The sequence below is a fragment of the Prinia subflava genome, chromosome 9 (genome assembly GCF_021018805.1).
Source record: "Prinia subflava isolate CZ2003 ecotype Zambia chromosome 9, Cam_Psub_1.2, whole genome shotgun sequence".
Classification (NCBI taxonomy): domain Eukaryota; kingdom Metazoa; phylum Chordata; class Aves; order Passeriformes; family Cisticolidae; genus Prinia; species Prinia subflava.
Genome location: NC_086255.1, coordinates 29,835,634 through 29,857,493, shown reverse-complemented (window position 1 = coordinate 29,857,493; position 21,860 = coordinate 29,835,634). Strand labels below are relative to the sequence as shown.

Below are 21,860 nucleotides of genomic sequence, written 5' to 3'. Positions count from 1 at the left end.
GGATTACTATCAGCTCAGGATGAAAGTCTGACTGAAAAATATTAAATTCCTTCCTACTGCAGGAAACGTGAGATTAAATACCCTCTACTGCAGGAAACGTGACAGTAATGTTCACATTAGAATAATAATGCTTGAAGAGCTTTGATATTTTCTTTGAAAGGTCAGAGTTACAGCTTGAAAGCAACATGTTTGCCCTAAAAACTGAAAGCAGAGCAATTCAGTTGTAGGTGGAGTGAAGAGCATCTCTGGCTTCCACTGCCATGGAGGTGGCAGCAGCATCACCTCTCCACAGACACACCCAGCCCAAGATGCTGCTCAGGTGACAATGGCAGAGCAGTCACCAGGGGTGGCCCTTGACATCAACAGCTCCAGCAAGGAAGGAACACCAGGCTGCTCTCAGCCCAGAGGCTGGAGACTAAATTACAGCACAAAAGATTGAGACACATACATTTACAATTACAATGACGGGGGAAAAAAATTAACCACACAACTTCAGCACTAAAATTTCTGTGTAGGCAAACACAGATGAACTGTGAAGTCTGTGTGTGGTCTTAAAGAAAATGCAAGTCTTAAAGAATGTTTTTTTCTTCATTATTCAATAGCATTTCCTAAAACATACTAAACATTTTTTGGAGTCCACAGTCATTAGCAGTGACCAATGTGAAACACCAATTAAAGTCGTAATGTGTTTCTAAATCTTTTTTTTAAAATAAATATAACCTATTTAAGGGTCTCCTTCCAGCACTAGCCAGCCTCCAGTAAGCTGTCAGTATGCAGTCTCATATATGAAATGCCATTTCTATTCTTTTACAGTCTGTGTGCTTGGCCCAGGGAAGCTGCTGTAAACAAACCCCACACTGTGTCTGCCCAGGGACTCTCTGCTGTTTAAGCTGCACTTGCAGCCCTCAGGATCACTGACTGAAGCTGCCTTCCCTGCACAGGCTCCCACTGGACTCTGCAGCACGCAGCACCCACATTCCCAGCTGTTCTCTCCCTGATCCCACCAGGCTGGCAGGGAATGACTCCTGCAGAGGGGCTGCTGTCCCATGGGTGACCCTGCAGCACGCCAGGCAGCCCAGCAGGGAGCAGGATGAAAGCAGCACTGCTCCCCACAGTGACACTGGCTCTGTGCCACTGCTGGCTGCAAGATTTCAACCTCCCTCCCCTGCCATGAACTGACTGGGGATGAGGGGAGGTGTGAGCAAGGCCAGGAGAGTGACACTCAGTCAGCAAACAGGCAGCAGATTCAGGATGACTAGAAGACATCCAGAAAACACAGCCCTCCAAACATTATCACCAGCAACACTTTACAAATTAACACTATTTGTGTGACCTCAAAGAGGGACAGTATTTCACAGCTTAACTAGCAATCCCCCTGCTCATAGTGATAAACACACCAGTTTCACTAGCAGCTCAAGGAATCGGAATTGATGGGTTGGCAGAAATTGAAACACAGAGGTAACCATCATCTCAGAAGATCTGAAAAGCAGATGCATCAAAGTATGAGATGTATCATTAGAACTTAAGTGTTGTGGATATGATTTCTCCAAATCCATCAACTACTGAGCTATTGAGGCGTTTTGTTTCTAATTCTTTTACTAACAAAAATTTCCTTCAGTATATAAAAATTCAGCACAGACTTTCATCTCTAAATCTCTTGAAATCAGGATTTTACAACGATTTGTTTTCTGACATGCTAATTTAACACCATTTATTTTGCTAATGTATGCTATTTCCCAGGTTTTGAAACTCTACATTTTATATGACCAGTGGTTAACCAGTACCAGCTAAAAATATCATTATGAGAATGTAAGCTGTAAGCCACTATTCCTGCCAAATACATTGAAATTTAACTACAAAGGAGCAGGTTTAAATCTGTGTCACACTTCAGTAGACTGACCTGGCTGGCTGCTCCAACCTCCCTAATAGAGCCAACAAGTCTTTTAATGGTAATCCTCTATTCCTTTGACAGCCCTTCAAGGAAATCACTCTCTCCCACATTTGATATTCAAAATGTTTCAGCAAGCTTCCAAGTCATTTTTAACACCTTCCTAAAGTCAGCATAAGCAGTTTTCTTGGACACTTCAGTGTCTTTTGACATAGGTTCAATCTTGCACACATGTTTAGACTCTCCCTCTCTCCTAATTGGAGATCTGCTATGTCAGAATAAGCATATGTGCTCTATTAAAAAAAAGGGTGAAAAAGAATAGTGATGACAGTGTGTCCTCTTTCCCATCAAGACTGATCCCACTACTAGTTCCATTCCTGAAATCCTATAGCATGCTCACCAGCTCTTGGTGAAGGGGTGATCTTTTCACCTGCTGGAGGCAGCAGTCAGCTCTTGGAAAACAGAACAAAACCAAGAACACGTGCCTTGTGTCCATCTGCCTGCCTGCAGCAGGCACGCTCAGCATCTTGGAATGACAAACCCAAGAGGCTTAACGTGCCAAAATAAAGACTTTTTCAGTGAGTCTCCTCTTCCATAACTGTTTAAAAATCATGCCTATTTTAGGTGTTTGGTATTGTGGCGGTTGTTTTTCCCCAGCATCTGATCTGCTCTGAACTAATTCTGTACAAATATTCATTAGCGCGTTTAACGAGTTTTAACAAATAGAGCAGGCATCTTGCCAGTCACAGCTGAATAGCAATGAAATCGAAACATAGACATTTCAGAAAAAGTTATTCATTATTTCAGAACAAAGTGGGAGGAGGTATTGGTGTTATTTATTTTACAATATTTCTGTTACACCCTAAAAATTAACAAGGACATAGCCAACCATAGCCAAACATGAGGAACACACAGAAAGCATAAGAATCCTTACAGGTGCTTACTGTAATAAAATAGTAAAGCAAAGAATTTGCATTTTAGCATTTAGCAATTAAATTTTTTTCCCAGTAGAGCACTTTGGGTGTTTGTTTGTTGGGTTTGTTTAAATAACCTATTTTCACTCTGGATACTTTCATTCTTTTGGAGGTGCACTCTATTGCATTCGAAATTATTTCATGTCTCAAGGCAGTATTAAGAATTTGAATAACAAAAAAACTCCACAGAGATCAAACTTAATCACTTTCTCAGTATTTTAGGCTCATTATGACCATATTTAAAAACAAAAGGTTATAATGTTACCACCCACATGTATCTTCAAAAAGAGAAAATGAACAAACACGATATGCATGACTACTTTCCAAAGCTTTGGGAGGTAGCATGTGAAAATGTAGTTTTTAGGAATGTCTTTTATTTATAACGAAGGAAGCTCACATAGAAGCCCAGACATTTAAGCTAAATGCCAGCTGTACATACTCAACTCTGACAGCCAGGGATCTCTGCACTGTTTTCTGTTATCTACTGACAGAGTTCAGGTTTTCAGTGCTGCTACTATGAGCACAATGGTTCCATTTATCCCCAGGCAGAAATTAACCCTGATTGCCTTAAAGCTGTGATCTCACTTGCACATACACCTCTTTCTCTCTGTACTTCCTTTTTTGTGTGTGTTTTGATTTAAATTCCCATTATTAGGATGCACATTGTCTTTCTTTCAGCAGTGCACAAATTGCTTAGAATCTTACATATAAGCTTGTATTTTGTCTTCCTAGACCCAGAGCCCTCTGAAATACTGAAGGTAATGAGTTTTTGTAGGAAAGTAATCTGGGAAAAACGACAGATTACTTCACAATTTAATGGAAAATACATGACAAAGCAAGTGTATGCTAAACACCAATAGGCAGGCTTATGCTTAGTATATTAATTTAATAATTCACGCAACAAGTTGCAAACAGGTTAATTGTGTCAGGATAATTTTTATCCATGGTAGTCGTCTTTCATGCCTTAATTCATATGTGGCATTACCTCAGGTTGATTGGAGCAAAACAGCAGAAAAGCCAGAAATCCTTTTTAAAGTTTGTTTATCAACAAGAAAGCATAACAGAGACAGAAAAGAAACAGTCATCTTTATTAAAAGCCTGCACAGAAAACTGAATGGTACCTTTTGAATAAAAGTAAACTGATCCCCATCATCCAAGAAACAACTACAAGCCATCTCAAACAAACAAACCAACAAATACAGTATGAGGAGGAGGGGGCTGCAAGGCTTTAATTGCATCCCAGGTTTTCAATACTTGCAGAATTTATCTTTTTATGTAAGAGTGGTAAATCCTCAGTACAATTACACTGTTCTATATCAAGCTCAGAAGCAATTTAAGCAAGCAGAAACTTACCTTCACAGCTGCTGTCACTGCAGCAGTTGCTGCCAAATTCAACCCTTGCCTTCCAAAATTCACCATGGTCTCATAACCTCTTTCTTTGGCTTGGACGAGGTACTCATCAATCTCCTAAAAGAAAAACATATTTAAATTTTAGAAGGCTTTCATGAGAGAGCAAAGTTACCCCACAGTATTATATTTCCATCAGTAAAGGAAGATAGAAGGAATATTAAAGAAAATATTTAACAGGATACATCTTTGTATACAGATGTTTCACTCATTACAACTCTCATTAAAAAAAGGATTATATGTGGTCAAACAAGAAGATAAAGTAGGTCACTTTTGTGCAGCTCAGAAACATTGCAACAAGCTCTTTACAAAGAGTAAGCTTAACTTGTTGGACAGATGTTTTTCAAGAAATAACAACACCTAAATGAAGTCAGCGAGCTCCTGGAAAGGTAGAGCCGACTGACAAAGAACTTCCAAAGCCACAGCTGTGAAACAGTTAAATACCAAGGACAATAGAGTCATGACATTTATCTGCAGCTCTGTAAATGCCTGGAGTTGAAGATAAAGCCTGCAAGGTACTTCCCCACAGCCTGCAGACTGCAGGGAAGTATCCCTTCAGCTTACAAAGTGGCAAGTTGTTTATAGCACAACTTCAGAAGGTCAAGATGACCTCCCTGTTGCTATCAGTGGCGATCTCGTCAGCTACCTGCTCTGCCTAACAAAGGCCAAGCCTAGCACTGACCTTTAGGAATGCGAGTTTCTCAGTGCTTGTCTTCACACCTTTGCTAACTGCTCTTTCCACACACCCAAACAGGATGCTGAAAAAGAGCTAAGCACAGCTGTGTCCCTGACATACTTTGACTAAAGCTCATCATCTTCTAGCTGTTTTTATGTTTGGGTGTTTACTGTTGCAGACTGGTCTACCCTTAAAACTCAGAAACAAGTCTCTCTTATCTTGTCAGTTTGCAAACCAAAAAAAGTTCCCGATGTCAACCATCCTGAGAAGTGTTATTCCTAGTTTATGCTAGGAAAAAAAAAAAGTTAACATTAACAGCTTCTAGTAAAGCTGTGTTCATGCACGGAGAATACTTTACACACGCGTGCAATAGAAAGTCAAGCTGCATCACCTGCACTCAGCTGGGCTGTTCAGAGTGCATCACAGCAGAGAACACCAAGCTCATGTCAGCAAGCAGGGCCTTGTCTGCTCAGGCAAGTTAAACAGAGCTGCAGACACGGGCAGCCGTGTGCATCTGCCTCTGCTGGTCCCAGTTCAGGCTGCCTGGCAAGGCAGCAACAAGCTGCTCTGCTTTTATGGTGTATCCAGCAACAGCTTTTATTTCAGCATATGGTGTTTCCATATTAGGCATTAAAATCTGAGAAGTTATTTCTTACCCTTTCTTTAGAAGAAAGCAGTGGGTGGAGGAATTTTCTGTAGATTAAACTTGCCCCTCTAGTGTATGGGGAAAGGAGCCAGATAACAAAAGCTATCTTCAGTTCATAGTACAGTGGAAACCTAAAGACAAGTTAAGGGTTGCAAAAAATCAACAACTGCAGTAAGAAAATGCATAGTAATTAATCATTATGAAGAGATCTTTTCAAAAACCACAATTATATTAGCATATAGGACTCTTCAAATACAAAAAGATACATTAGACAAAAATTAAATGAGTTATGGATTTATGGACTACTGTCATTTAAGAAATTAAAACAGTTAATACGCTTGCTTTTCATTATATTATTCCTGCATAGAGAAATTCTAGGCTATCCTTGTAAGAGTCCCATTCCCCTATTCAGTTTCTACAGTGAAGCTGGAAATGTTCTGGTCCCTACTTCAAGTGACAGTGTACAGCAAACTTGAAAACAGATGCTGTTCATCTACACACCAAGATGTTTTCCTGTAAAAAGAGCTATTCAACAAGCACAACTTCTTTACAGAAAATACATCAGTACAAATCAAAAAACAGCAGAAACAAATACAGTTTCCTCTAGAGTTCATAAAAGGCAGGGTCTTACCAAGAGACTGTTAGGTCAGTTATTGTTTCAGTGACTGTATAAAGGGCAAACACAATCCAGTACATCATCCAGCGAACCTGAAAATTAAAACACCATCTTCACTGAGAGCTTGGATTTCACCTTTACACACAACATGCTGTACACTGTGCAGCTTGTTCAGAGCTGTCAAAGCAAGACATTCAACAGTATTTGAGTATTTCAGTCTTCATAAACCAGGTTTCAGGTGAAATGATCAGGGGGAGATCCTGAAAGATCTGTTTGTAAATAAGTAGAACTTGTGACAGCCGCAAGGAGCTCAGTGAAATGGCTGTGTCACCAGGGTTACAACCTCACCTCTTCACAGATTTGATTCTGTCTCTACAAAGCTTTAGTGAGATAAAAACAAAACAAAACAGTGCAGAATTGGTAGATTATCCTAAGTACAAAGAGCAGTTCCCACCATAACACTAAAGGGTATTTCATTCTCTTCCACACCCAACCGTGTGTTCACATCATGCACACAAAAGTCAGCATTAGTGAGACAGCCCTTGCTTTCACTGCACAGTTTGTGTTATTCAGCTTTACACTGCCATTAAGTTCCACGTGTGTGACTACAGGTATGGTATTAACACTGAGGCAAAGCAACATAAAAAGCATTTTCATGGAGATTTTAATTCTGTTCATACCCCAAGAACCACAAAATCGTTGTTAAAAAAGCTCACATGTTAATGCTACAGGGGCTTACTGGTATAAATCATTTTTTGTTTAAGGTTTACTCTGTATATCATTGCTTTGAAATCAGACCATGTTCTTAAAATAGTAGACTTTGTTTTATAACAATGAAGAGAATCACTCATTTTTCTTGAGCATTTGTTCAAATTTGGTTGCCTAAGCTGATTACATCTTTCAGAATAAATACTACAGAGTTCTCATGCATCTGCCTTTCCTAAGCTATCAGATGCCAAATGCAACGTATTTCCAAAATGGGTCACTGCAAACCACCACTGGTTATTTGTTCAAACTGAACATGCACATGTTCTTTAAATTCCTAGGAAAAAAACCCTGCAACAACACAAAACCATTTAAAAACAAACAAAACCCCAAAACAGCAAAGAATAAAACAAACCCACCACAACTGTTAGAGACTAGTTTGAGCCCTAAATTCATGGTGCTCTCTTTCAAAGGGAGGATATATATATATATTCCACTCTTTGAATGTATATATATGTACACGTACCCCCCCTTCCCACAGAGGATGTGGCTCAGATTTAATCTTCACTTTTAAAACAATCTTTTTTGAAGTGGACTTAAATAACTACTCAAAACCTAATGATACACTGCTGCCTATTTCATGGATGTGCATTATAGTTTAAAACCACTTCCTCTGTCAGAACCTGAAACCCAATTATCTTAAATGCTTTTCTGTGATTCAGTTTGAAAAGAAACTCAGTCATGTGATAACATTCTTCACTTCAACCTCTCAGAGGATTTAGCTATTTTAGGCTTAGAATAAACCAAGACAAAAGTACACAACAGCTGAAGTCATTGCTGACAGGCCATGTGATATTTAGACTGCTGACCCTTCCATGAACCAGAGTCAACACCTGAATGAAAATAAAATGAAATCCAATCTTGCCCCATCAATTTAGGCATAATGCAATGCAATCTTTAAGATGCCACGCAAGACTGTATTTTTCCCCAATACAGTTTATCCAGGCTGTTCTTTCTTTAATCAACATCTATTTATCCAATTAAGAACAACAGTGGAATTTCTCCTGGGCTGCTAGGAACAGTAAAAAAAAACCCTGCAGAAGGGCACACAAGATCTGCCAGGAGTCCTGCTGAGGACTGGGCAAAGATTGTATAAAACAAATCACAGTCTAGTACAACTAATGCAGTAGCTACCACAAGTATCCTTGACAAATGAACTGAGTCACTTAGAGGGGTTTTCATACCAGCAATAAAGAAAAAAAGGACATGAAAAATTGAGGGTGAGATTTCACCCTTCCCAGAACACTATCATCTACTTAAAGTAACAGAAGCTTCGACTGAGTTTTACTTTTCATGTTACAAGAGAGATTACAGATTTGTTTGGTTGAGGTTTTTTTTCCTAGCACGTAAGTGTTAAGCTCATCTTTGTTGGCTCTGGCTGAAGCACATTCTTTCAGGTCAGGATTTTGAAGCCAAGATTTGAAAAGGCTGGTCTCTTCAGACTTAACTACAGTTCAGATGCTTATTTCAAGTGCTTTGGTGCAATACAGTGAAAAAACTGTCTCAAATATCTTAGTAAACTCCATTAAACCAGGGTAATTACAAGAACAAATAAATCTCCTCAAAGGCACAGATTCTAATTTTTAGCATTTAAGTCCGTAAAGCCTTTTAAATTACCATAATCAGCACAACACCTTTTTCCCCCAGAAACAATCTTGGGCCAATTTGCTGCATCATGACTTGCTACACAAGTCAAGATGTCTATTCTTTTTGTTTGGTTGGTTTTTAGAGGTGGAAGTAGTGGCTGAGTAAAATATTTTACTGTTACAAAGCCCTTATCAATCCAGCAACAAACACAGATGGCTCCTGAGTCACACCAAACCCTGGGGAGGAAGTTGTGCTTGGGCCACAAAGTGAGTGGCAGCAGACCTGTGCCATCAGAAAAGCTGCACTTAAACCTAAACCCTTTACTGTGAAAGAAAAGGACCCAGTTGGGAAAATGACAGCCATGGATCATCCCTAAGACCTATCAGGACAGTCAATCCAAAGGAGTGATAATTCACTGATGAATCACTGTCATGCCCTGCTCATGAACAAGTCACTGTGACGGGTATTATTCATCTTGGTACCATGAATACTTTGTATATGACTGCAGGTTCTGGGACCGTTCAGAGACCACAGGTTCACACTAAAAGAGTTGAAAAATCTAATTCCAGGCCCTACTAGCAGGGGCTCTGTGTAAGGATGCCCAAGAAAGTTAGGTCATAGCTAACTGGACTAACTGAGGTGAGAAAAATCTCAGCATTCTAAAACAGTACTTCTCTTTTTCTAGAAAACATGGTGCAAGAGACAATGGTAACCTCATAAATCAAAGTGATTTCCTTTATTTTGGTTGGAAACTGCTATGCCCTACTTAGCCTGTGGATTCATTTTGAAGGAGTAGGGAGGAAAAGCAGATTATAAATTCCTTGCACTGTAGACTTTCCTGACAGAGTAATGCAAGCATGAGACAGAAAATTCTCCTTTTAGTTTTGATGATGTTTTTTCTCCCATGAGTTTAACTCTGGCAGGCACCAGCTCTATCTCACAAATCAGCTCCAATCAGCTTGTACACAGAAATCAGAAGTACAAATAGGATGTCCTTTGAGGCCCTGATAGGGTGATCAGACTAAATTAAGACATCTAAGGGGAGGAACAAGAGCTACCACATTCTCCAACTATAACCAAGTACAAAGTACAGCAAGTGCTGTCTCACCCATCAGACAACAGCCCTGGGTCACAGAGGGACTGATGGCCCTGACCCCACCCCGAGCCAGGCAGCCAAGCCAGGATCTAGGGCAGGTTATTGCTGAAATCAAGTCAGGCTGTCTCTTAAAACAGGGAAGCAGCTCAGTGACTAAAGCTCCTGGTGACTGCCACTGGTTAACATTCTCATGATTATCATCACTGCTCACACTGACAAGTAAATAATTTAACAGCTTAATTAGAAACTGAACTCTAATTGTGTTCTTCTCCATCTTTCTCTTCTGTCTGTTCTGCTTCTTTTCTCCACATCACCTTAACCAAATCTTTTCCTTCCCTGGTTACATTTTTTCTCTTCTTCGAGGAACAATAGATTAACAAGAACTATCCTTTTCTTAATTAGATTTTAAGTCCCCTATTGAGCTCCATACAATGATATCAAGCTGCTGCTGGTTTTCTAGTGGTCACTGAGAATCAGTTTGTCAATACTTATACTTGAGGTGCTGGCAGAATTAGGAAAGTTTCGTTCTACTCCCTGCCTGAAAGTGCATTATTTCTAGTAATTTGCTGAAATGGAACCAAGACTTTAAGGTTTACATTAAAAATACTCTTAAAAAATCTATATACAGCATTGTGTGTTGAACATGTTTCAGCATAAAACTATGTAAAGTATGAGATACCTTAACTTCAGCCTTCCAAACAAAAATCACAGGATTACCACTAGGTTCACACCAGTGCTGTATCTAACAGTAAGGCAGTCAATTCAAGCTTTCACGTGATTTATTACACAATGAAAATGTCACAGATCTATGTCAGCAGAGGCATGTAATTCAACAATGAACAGGAAAGAGACTTACATATTCCTTCACATTTTTTGTCTTCACAGCTTTGTATGAGTAATATGCAGGATACAGCATCCCAAACACCAGCCTGTTGGAAAACAGAAAGAGCCTTAAGGATCTATTACACTGTATATGACAAAACAGTGACAATACATCACTAGAACAATGCAGCCACCTCAAAAAAAATCCTGTTCTCTAGGAAAAAAAATCAAAAATCAGTGTTGTATGTTCCTTGGAGGAAGTTTCATGATAGGCAAAACCAGAATAACATGAACAGAAAAGGGTGTGTGTCCCAAAGACAACAAACTGTTTCGTAAGGCTGCTTCTAACAGATAATGTAAAAACAGTTGTTCTGGTTCATTTACAAGTAAAACCAGTCCTGCAGCCTGTCCACACCAGAAAATAGTGCTGGCAGTGTTACCACACTTGAAGAGCCTCTGAACCTATCAGTAGTTAACACAATCATGTACTTTAATCAGATTATCAGTTTATTTCCAAAAGAATTTTAAGACAACACTGCCTTATAAAAATTCATCTCCTTTTGCTAGAACTCTCCAACAGCAGCATTTCAAAACTGAGGCAAAGCAGGAATGAATCCACTTTTGCTCAGACAGCCAATTGCTGCTGAAATTCATCAAAAGCAAGGTGCACAGCAGGGTGAGAGGGTGCCAAGCAATCCCTGCTGCGAGCAGGGTCAGAACAAACATCTGCTTTAACTCAACTTTGTTACAACACACTACTTTCAACTACAAGTCTTGGCCACAAACTAGAACAGTTCTTTATTAAAAATGCAACAGCACTAGTTACCATCTCCTCAATAAATGCAAGAGCTCCATATTTCTATTCCACTGCAGGAAATCAGAAAAGCCTTACAGAATAATGCCCTTTTTAAGCTTGGCTAAATCCTGTTCACCAGAAAGCACTCTGGGAAGGGTTCAGCCGCGGGTCAGAAGGCTGGAGGGCGGGGTGATGGTCTCCTGGTGAGTGACACTGGGGACACACGGGGACAGCACTGGATCAGAGCTGACCCGGTACAGGGATGTGTGAACAGTGACATTACAGAGGCAGGCAGCCAGTGGGTGACAGCTTCCATTAAATTTCAGGTATAAAAGTGCTCATTACAATAAAGATCATCTTCAGAGCAAGCAAGGAGGTCTGTGTGTCTTTGCTCCCCATTGCTACGTTTTACCACTTCGCTACACTTTGTAAAGTTAAGCAAATCTCCTGCCCTTAAATTGCATCTGGCTTGAAAGAGCCATGAGAGAAAAGTCTGGCTACACCTCTACAGCATCATTGACAACTTGCTCTAGGTGGTTACATGGGAGAAATTTATACCTGTAAGCATATCTAGAGATCCTCCAAGTTCAGAACTTGTAAGTAATGTAACACCTCATAGTTAGGCAGAGGACGATGCATCACATATTTTGTTGTTTGGTTTTTTTCTTTCATGTCCACCTGGGACATTGACTTGGCATGTAAGATTTTAATTCAAATTAATTTACCAAAGTAAATACCTGAAATTTCATATTTTATTGTTGCCCAGGCAGCTTTAAGTAAGTAGTTCTACCTAGACAGCCACTGCAGAAGACTGCATGATACTACCACAGACCTTTGCAAGTATACAAGACAACAATTTAAGTTTGGATTCAGTTTGATATACACCATTTTCCAGGCATCACTCTGGTATGTATGCAGAAGTCTTCTGCTTGGTAGCAAGCCAATTTAGAGTACTGAAGTCATCTCCACAAGTTAACATACAGTACATAACTAATGGACTTGCTAACAACTAAGATGGAATACTTTCTTCAGCATCAGACACCACACAGAGAATGTTTCTCCACCCTTAGTGCACACAGTTACCCCTGGAAGGAAGCCTCTTGCAAGGGGATGTTGCCAGAGGTTCTAAAGTTAAGCTGTAAAGGCTTCGAGAGAGAGACTGATGAAGTTATGGAAGCAGAAGTGCAGAACCCTTCATGTTTGGAAGGGTCTTGTAAAGTCATCTAGTCCAACCTCCTGCTCAAATCAAAGCCAACATCAGATTTGGACCAGACTTCCTAATGTTTCAGCCAGTCAGGTCCTTGAGGCTTCCAAAGAGATCCCACATCCTCTCTGGGCAACCTATTCCAATGCTCAATGAACCTCCTAGAGCAAAGGTTTAGTTGTATTCAGCCAGAACCAAAAGTTTATGACCATTGTGTCTCTCAACTGAGCAGCAGAGCAAGAGCATGGGCCTGGCTCTCATAACCACCAAGAAGTTGCATGAAATTGCTACCAGTTCTCCTCAAAGTCTTCCCTTCTATGGCTCAACAAGCCCAGGTTATTCAGGCACTCATCACAAGTCGTGCTGTGATCACCTTGATGGCCTCCACTGAACCTTCTCAAATAAATTAACATCTATCTTGTACTAAGAAACCCAAAGTTGAGCACAGTCAAATAAATAAATCTCAGATCTACATTGCCATCCTCTTCTACACATATTTCCTTTTAATTTAAAAATGACAAAACTTAAAGACAATCCTCAAACACTGATCCATGTATTTTCTTAAACAACAAAGAAGGCTCTAAGATAAATAATGGGTTTTAATACAGAACAATAAAAAAAAAATCACTACTTGATTACAAGAGTCAAAGCTAGTTAGTCATGTATAGCTGTTTCCCAAAACAAGGCGAGATTTGAACAAAGCCTCTGGGCCTCCCTGCAATCCTGGCATGCACTGGGCCTTCACTCATCCAGCAGAGTTGTTAACACTTCTGTTGGTAACAAAGGAGCCGAAGGGCACCTCCAGCAGTGTCCACAAGATCAGATCCCTCAGTCACTGCAGATCACTCAAAGCAGCACTGACAGGGAAATGCTTTAAGTGGCATTTTCACACCTGGATCTAGGTGCTCAGGATTCCACAGTTCTGTGACACTGGAGGTAAAAGAAGATGGATCCTGGGATAGGGAAGCTCCTACTCCACTGGAGCAAAGCTCACTTTCAGATGTTGAAAGGCCTTTTGGCAGTCTAGACTACCTGAACTCCAGCTCAGCGTATCAACCTGTAGAAGCCTATCCAAATACAGCTCTGCTGCAATCCTCAGACCTTTAAACCTAAGGCCAAGAAAAGCAAGACTAAAAAACAAAACCAATCCTGAATGGTTTTATTCCCAGCTGTGAGAAAAGCCTGAGAACACAAGTCAAAATTCTCACTTCACCCAAATAACCTGAGATCCAGAAACAGAAGGAATAGGAGACCAAACACCTTTCATTTTGTTGAAATTCTGTAGACAACAGCTCTGCCTTTGACTTTTGTCTCTGTGGAAAACCCTGTTCAGTAACACACCAGCTCTAATGTCTCTCACCCTCCCTTTTTCTAGCTGAAATTATAAATACTAAGTATCAAAGATAAGAAAAGCCTTTGTTAATCCTTTAACCCATAAAACAGACTTTATAAGGGTGGAAATTATTCGTGCAAAGAGAAGATACAGAAGAGGTTCCTGAACACCATAACCACCACCAATTGTCTGACATGCATAATAACTCCACTAGTTACTGGTCACCTATGCACCTCTCTCTAGTTCTGAAAATACCACTCCAAAGTTATTTAAATAACTATTAGTAGCCTGCTCATGTAAGTGTCTTGCAATGAAGCATATGAATGGGAAACAGCCTGAGCTTTTCACTTTACAGATTTTTTAGCTACACTTTTCCATTCACTTCCCTGTCAGGTAGCATCACTTCTATAAAGAAAAAAAACCAACATATTTTTAAATTTAAACAGCAATTTATCCTCTGAACATATAATTTTTGAAGTGCTATAAACATGAACTGAGACAAAATAGAATTTTGAGACCACGTCTTCAGAAACAACTCATCTTAAGCAGAAAGCTTATTACAGCAACAGTAAGGCAATCATAAAACTAAAGATGACCTCAAGTTAAACAAGAACACTAGCATAAGACAAACACAATAAAGGTAGCTAGTTTTTCCCATCTAGAAAAATCTGTTACTCAATACTAGTCAAATCGGGAGTTTAAAAAACACCTACTTTTGTAACGACTTTTTCTTTTAAAGATTTTTTCTATAAAACACCTTAAAACTGCAGAGTGGTTATCACCACAATATATCATTATCATATTATTCTAAAATATTATTTTATTATCTATACACCAATAGATAATAATTGAATAGTGTTTTCAATACTGCTGTAAAATGGAAGTGATTGAAAAACTTCTGTTTGTTCACTGGAATTGGGTAGATAGGATTAAAACAAAACATCAGCACATTTAGTGAGTAATAACAGGAAGCAGTTCTGTAAAGTTTTTATCTCCTTACAGCCAGAGCTGACATGGAAAGTGTGGCACGATGCTGCTGCCAACTCTGGCATCACTATCTTCTTCACACAGGCAAAGTCCCCCAACTTTAGTTAAATTTATCAAGCAGTTTTACTGTCCAACCTGTCAACACTGAGTGTAGCTGAAGAGCAGCAAATTGACTTTTACCTCCCATCTGTGCCTGATGGATCAGTGTACTGGCAAAAGAGAGGTCACTGCAGCTGACTGAGGCAGAAACACCTGGAACAGGAGCAGCACAGAGCCTGGGCACACAGGAGATGGCTACAAAAGCCCCACGTGCTCCAGTCCTCTTCCTCTTTGGATCCATACCTCCAAAAAGCTCAAAGCTGTCAGCAACAGCCACTGCTATACATTAAAAGCACATCCATCCTCTGGTATTTCTACAGGAACCGTACAACTGCTTTAAGGATGTTCCCAATTATTTTATGGCTTCTCAAATTTAAAAGCTCAAGTGTTATTCTTAAAAGCGTGGTTTGTATTTCACACTGAATATCAGCACACTGCACAAATGTAGCAGATAAAAACAAAGGCAGCTTCCACAGATGGAAACAGATTTCAGCCGAGTGTGACATCATTTACTTTATATTACTAGTACATACATGGATAATCCTGCTTACCAATGTAATTTCACTGCCATTTGTAAGCCCAGCTATTTCAGGTTTTCAGCTGGACTCAGTAGCTACCATAGCATTCCATTTTTGGTACAGTCACTGCCTCTACAGACATTTTGCTCATGTAAAGAGAAATGTTTCTCAAATATATTAGGATAGTAAAATAAAAACACAAAAAATTATCAAAGAGCCTTTGAATCCGGCTAAAACAAGGCATTTGTATATCCCTATAGCTGTATTTTTAAAAAACCCAACCTACTGCCTATATTACCACATTTTTAACAGCTTTAAAGTGAATAATTGTTTGAAAGGCTCATTTATGAAACCAAGCTACTGAGTTTGCATCTGACTGAAAACTGAAAAATCAGTCATCTGTAGATATGTTGCTCTGGCACTGAGCATATTTGACCTGGATAGTAAACAACTCTAGAGCCACAGTTACAAAAAATAATTATAAATGAAAGCAACTAACACACAAATAAAAGCCACTACATCACTCAAAAGTACTACTTGCATCCAAACTCCTCAAACACCAAGCCATTAAATTAACAACAACGCATTTAAGGGTTCAGTCTGTTCACATTGCCAAAGTATTGCCCAAAGCATGTAATAGTGTTTGGCACTTAATTCTTTCATTGCTCCAAAATCCAAAAAGGGAACTCTGTTTCTTACCTAACAGTTAAAGCAATCCAGGAAACTCTCTGAGTATAAGATCCTTTGGAGACAGCACCATGCACTAAATCCCCTTTCCTTAAAAATTTTGTAATAGGGATGACACCCATTTGTGCACTCACTTGAAGGCTGAGGACCTCCACAGACTGATACAGAGGCAAACATTGTGTCTATCTAGAGTAGGAATACGTACCTACATCTTTGAGTGGCAGGCTGGAGAATAAAAGAATCCTCCATCCCTCCACAAAACCATGAACCTGAACATAAAGGTCTGATACACTGCCTTGCTTTGCTGCCCATGCCCAGTTGCCCTTCTCAACACCAAGTGTTTCCCAGTTCCATGAGGAGCAGCTTCCATCCCTGTCATACACATACACAAGTTTTTTCTGAGCTGGTCAGACAGTATGGAAATCCCAGCAGTAATGTAGGTGACTGGACTATCTGTGCAGGAACTAGGTCTGGTGGTGGTAATGCAATCTTGCTTCTAGATGAACTATAATTACTATTCCACATATGGTTAGCAAGTTGAGCCTAAGCAAGACTTCATTTGAAAGGAAGTTTGCTAATGAAAACTAAATAGCAGAATAAAAACCTAAAGAACAATGCTTAAATCTTTGGCTGGCTGTTCTTGGCTGTAAAAAGGCAAATAGAGCCATATGCTTTAACAATGGGATTTCAGTCCGCACACATTGGAAAAGCAGAAGCATTTTTGGTTAGATTGGAAATAGCCCATATACTTCCAAGCCACTCCCATCAAAGCTCAGCAGCTTGGATTTTTCTGTCCTTTTTTCTGGCTACCAAGTGATGAGGTTACAGTAATGGAGTAAGTTCTAGCTGCTATGCACCTCTGTGGCATTCTCAAGCTCACAATAAGGCATAAGGAGTATATGGAATAATCCTATTCAGGGGAAAAAGCCCTGCCTGTGTTGGGGTGACCCAGGCTGGACACTAGGTGCCCACCAAAGCCACTCTGTCACTCCCCTCCTCACCTGGGCAGGGGAGAGAAAACACAGCAAAAAGCTCAAAGGTTGTGGGGAGAGATAAGGACAGAGATCACCCACCAGGTACTGCCATGGGCAATTACCAACTCGGTTTGGGTAACTTGGTTGTTAATCTATCACCAATCAAATCAGAGTAGGATAAGGAGAAATAGGAGTAAAACCTTGACACACAAACCCAATAGACTGCCAAAAAAGCAAGACTTAGTCATGCCTTACCCCTCCCCTGAGCGTTACAGCTGGGTAGTGATTTCTAAACTAAGCCAGCTACCAGCTACGGTTCACATGTCCAGACAAACAAAAGCTTGCCCTGGCAGTTTTGTCCTGAACGTTCTTGAAAAGCACTACACTAAACAAAGTCCTTCTGTCCAGCACCCGACACAATTTAGTTCCATTTTGCTACTTAGATACACAATACTAACCACACAATCTACAGTAAAACACTACATATTGAATACAAAAACTACACTTTGACCAAAATGCTAGTTTGCTACAGGGACAGGGCAGTAGGAGGATCAGCTCCTAACCCCACAAGAAATTGTATCCTGCTTTTTCTTCCAACCCCCCTGCCTTGGGCAAGGAGCAAGGAAAATCATGTAAATCCTATTAAATGAACATGTCTGCTAACAGAAGTGAGCTTTAAATTCAACAACTCCTTCAGCAGATTACACTTACCAAAATGCAGGAATGCAATCAGAAACAGGTCTGTTAAAATCTTCATAGCATTCTTATGACCGGAAGACAAAAGCCAGAGAAAAAAAAGTCTTAACAGCTCAAGAATACACCCAGAAGCACTGACAGATGTGAATAAAGCACATTCTGGAACAGAGCAAGGCAGCCATTAACTTTCCAACTTTGAGAGCTGGAATTCTCCAAAGCAACTGCCAGATTCTTCCAAAGCACAGCAAAACCAATAATGCAACTACTCAAGCAGTCAGAAACCACCTTAGACTTTTAAGAGGAAAAGTGACATTCTTGCTGATTCCTCCAAAACGTGTGACTTTTCTATGCCAGGAACTTGTATTTCATGGGTCCCAAGTATAACAATTGCAAGCAGTATGACAGGAGTAAATTATGACTTTCTTCCAATGCAGGCTCCATTACAAGTATCCTATCCACTCATGTTTGTGGACTAATTATTGATCTACACCAAATTAGGGAACCTGTTGCCAGATAACTTTTCAAGTTGTCTCAACATGAAAATATCCCTGGTCTGAACCTTGAAAGAAGTCTAAAAAGAGCACAACAAAAAAAGTAGAAAAAATCCTCCTCTGTAAGGGATATTTTGCACTGGAATCTGTGTGGAAGTGCTGATTTACTTCTGGGGTCTTACAGCCCTCTCTCAGGGGCACATGGCAGTCTGGAACAAGGGACTGCTAAAAAACAACTCCCAGAGCAAAATCCAGGCTACCCTCTCTAATGAGTCAGCCTGGAAACTCTCACATGGTCAGGCTGCATTAGTGTTCAAACACAGCTCTCCCAGTCACCCTCCTCACGAGCTGACAGGGCATTACTGGTACACAAAACCTGTGAATCAGCTCACCTCCTGCTCACACACAGATCCTGTACAGCACACAAGTACGTGGGGAGAAGCTATTTTCATATCATTCTAACTCAAAGAATCTGCACCTGTGCCTGGAGACAGTGCACAAAACGTGTGTCCACAACTGAGCAATTTTTCTTGTGCTGCTGGATAGCCTAGGCACGCTTTAACAGAAGGGTGTAAGTCTGGAGATACCATCACCATGTCACTAAAAAATCCCAAACAAAACATAAAAACCAAAACCCCCACCAGATAACAAATCCTGGTCAAAACACAGTCAAAAGGCCCAGTACACCCAGTTGTAAAGAAAACTCCAAAAAGCTAGTACTGGAAGGCAAATAGAAATTGTTATAAAACCCTTAGTCACTTGTCTGCATGACTGTTTATTGACCTCTTGCTTTTATGATCCGTGTTTGAGGCCTGCTGTAATAGCATCCTGCCCATCCTGTTTACATCCTCCAGAGCTCACCACGTGTGCAGGGCAGCCAGGTGAGCTCACACCTTCCCAGCACTCCCACCAGGAACTGAAACCAGAGCATCTGGAACACTTCCTCGAGATAAAGAGCAAACACTGAATGCCTTCAAACACAGAACAACCCTTTATAAGAGAACTTAAATCTCCTACCTGGCTCTTACCTCAAACTCAACAGCAAAATTTCATCCTTGCTGGAGAAGTATTCATTTTCAAAGCTGCTCAAACTTAAATCTCAAGTAAATTATTTTCCTTCAAAACCTGAAATCATCTGATTTCTCTGTTTCTAAGACTGCTGACCACTGGGAGCAAAGTATATGTGGTACATGTCAGGCAGCTGTGCCATCAGGCAGGAGCACAACTGAACACCGAGAAACAGCCAACAATTAGAAACAATCGCAGGTACTTCTGAGACAGCTCTTAAGACAGCCTTGCACATGACTTTGTTCAAAGAAAAAGATGTGTCTTTGTACTGAACCGTGCTTTTCTTCTAAAGATCAGAAAGGACTGACAGCCGGATTAAGGATGTCAGAGGAAACAAATCGACTAATTTGCTATTTTATTTCTTTAGAAAAACATCAAACCAAGCCTAGTTTTCAGGAGATATTTTCTATTTTCATTTAGTATATGCATGAATAAACTTATTTCAGAAAGCAGGTGAGCAACATAAAATTCAGACTACAATTTTTTTAAAATTTAAAGATGAAAGCTGATACCTACATGCATGTTCAAAGAAACTGTCACAAAGAGTTTACATAATAAAGGTAATTGACAGATGACAGAGAAATACACTTATGAGCTTCCTTGCTTTGGAAAAAGTTCTTTACACTTACTGCTCTTGGAGGTATTACAACCTACACATACACTTTTCATGAGCAACATGATCCTCTCCATTTAGGGTACTTCTGAGAGCTCCTAAAAGACATGGGTAATTTAATGCAGATGATGTGCTGAACAAGATTAACAGGAACATTACAGATCTAGAATGACGTGTTTCATTTTGTTACGAGGTTTAAAGTTACATGTACACTTGTTAGTTTCTAGGCTTCCATAAATTTAAGTAAAAAAACCTACCAGCTCTCTTATTTATACTACTTTGTTTTGTGCCTAGTGTCTTCAAAATTTTTGCTGTAAGCTTCCACAAATTTTTAGGCCTTTATTTCTGTGTAAGAACATGATGTCCTTGATAGCAAGGACACTTAAGAATCCAGAAGACACCTTAAAACACCTTCCATTGCAATCTATACGATACATTGGAAAATTCTTCATTACAGTAACATCAGCTAACTCGTGTCAAGTCAGCAGCCACCTCTTCTCAAAGGTTTCTCTGCTCTGCGTCACAGCAAATTTTGAAACAAGGAAAGTTCAATGGATGTTTGGAGAATCAGAGCCAGCACAAAGAAAACAAAGCAAAGACTCATCTCAGTACTGCCAAGTCCTGCACATTTTTGAACATGTTTACCAGTCTTAAAGCTTCTGCTCTTGGAAGTCTCAGAGAGCCCAGTCCTGGTGAAATGACCAGGTAACAAGACAAGATAACTCAGTGTTTACGTGGCAGAAATCTCTTTCACTGCTGTGGGGAAAAAAAGAATAAAACTGATTGCTTGAAAGGATTCAAGGCCAGCTTTCTATTTATTAAAGTTTGTTTGGGCATATTTACCCTGAGTTAAATGACCTTCAATCAAGCCACAGAAGTCACAATAGGAAGCCCATGAATAATCACACACTATAGACGTAAGTCTCAACTGCAGGAGATGGGAGCAAATTCTTTGCAATAAAGTGTTTAAGCATATTTCTTCTTCTGTCTCAGCAGCTGCCTAAGGCGAAAGTTTCCTAATGTACCCAATGCTTGAACTGTAGGTTGAGGAATCCAGTACTTTAACATTATTTTCAATATTAGGGGAAACCCGGTTTAGAGTCTCTCAGGACTACTCTGAAGTCATGCCCATTCTCAACTATTTCTCCAATATAAAGCTTTACTCAGCTTTGACATGTGGCTTCACAGCTAGCTACTTCACTGGAGTTCCTCTTCCAGGCCTGGCCATCACTTACGGCCTCCGCTCATTCCCTCTAACACCTCCAAATGTCATCATCAAAAAATGGATTTCCACTTGGATTTTTACCTTTTCAACTTTGGTTTTTCACCCTACATAAAGTCTTATAGAGACTAGAGCTAATTTCACAAGTTAAAATCTGCAGCCATTGTTTGCTGCTCTAAGACTATCTTTATTTTTCAAGTATTAATCAGCATCAAAATAACTGGCAATAGGAAACTAACATTTAAAATAGGAGTGGTCCCAAATAAAAATTGTTTCTGCTTATTCCAAGGGAAACCACATGTTATTTTTGAGCTGTCTGTTGGTATAAGGCAAACCACACTGCAGGTAACCACCCATTCATATGGGTTGCATTTAAAAAAAGAGTGTCCCTGCTGCTACAGGTCACACTGTGTGGAATATTCATCTGTCCAGGTGGCTCCAGAGAGAAAAGCAATGTTCCTAACCCAAAGGCTCAGGAAGGTCCTACTTAATCATTCGTGAACCCAGAGATGTCATCAGAGACCAGCCCCAATGTCCTGCCTCTCCCCCAAAAGTGCTACAAAAATAACACAATCTGAGCAAAGCGTAAGTGGAACCATAGAACACCAACTCTTGCAGTGAAAGTAATCATGTCTTATCTCTACCCCAGACAGCTGTTGGGTTTGCTTTTAACCAGCCAAAGTTAGACATTCTAA

General features: G+C 40.0%; 1 protein-coding gene across 1 annotated transcript in view; it reads right to left on the bottom strand.

Moving 5' to 3' along the window:
- The window catches only part of REEP3 (receptor accessory protein 3), a 39,643-nt gene that overhangs the window by 10,074 nt on the left and 7,709 nt on the right, over positions 1–21,860 (bottom strand). Inside the window, exons 2-5 of the mRNA XM_063406132.1 lie at positions 10,512–10,584; positions 6,223–6,299; positions 5,602–5,722; positions 4,216–4,329 (exon numbers count right to left, since the gene is read on the bottom strand). Coding sequence (XP_063262202.1) covers positions 4,216–4,329; positions 5,602–5,722; positions 6,223–6,299; positions 10,512–10,584 — 385 coding nt within the window. The remainder of the gene's footprint in view (positions 1–4,215; positions 4,330–5,601; positions 5,723–6,222; positions 6,300–10,511; positions 10,585–21,860) is intronic.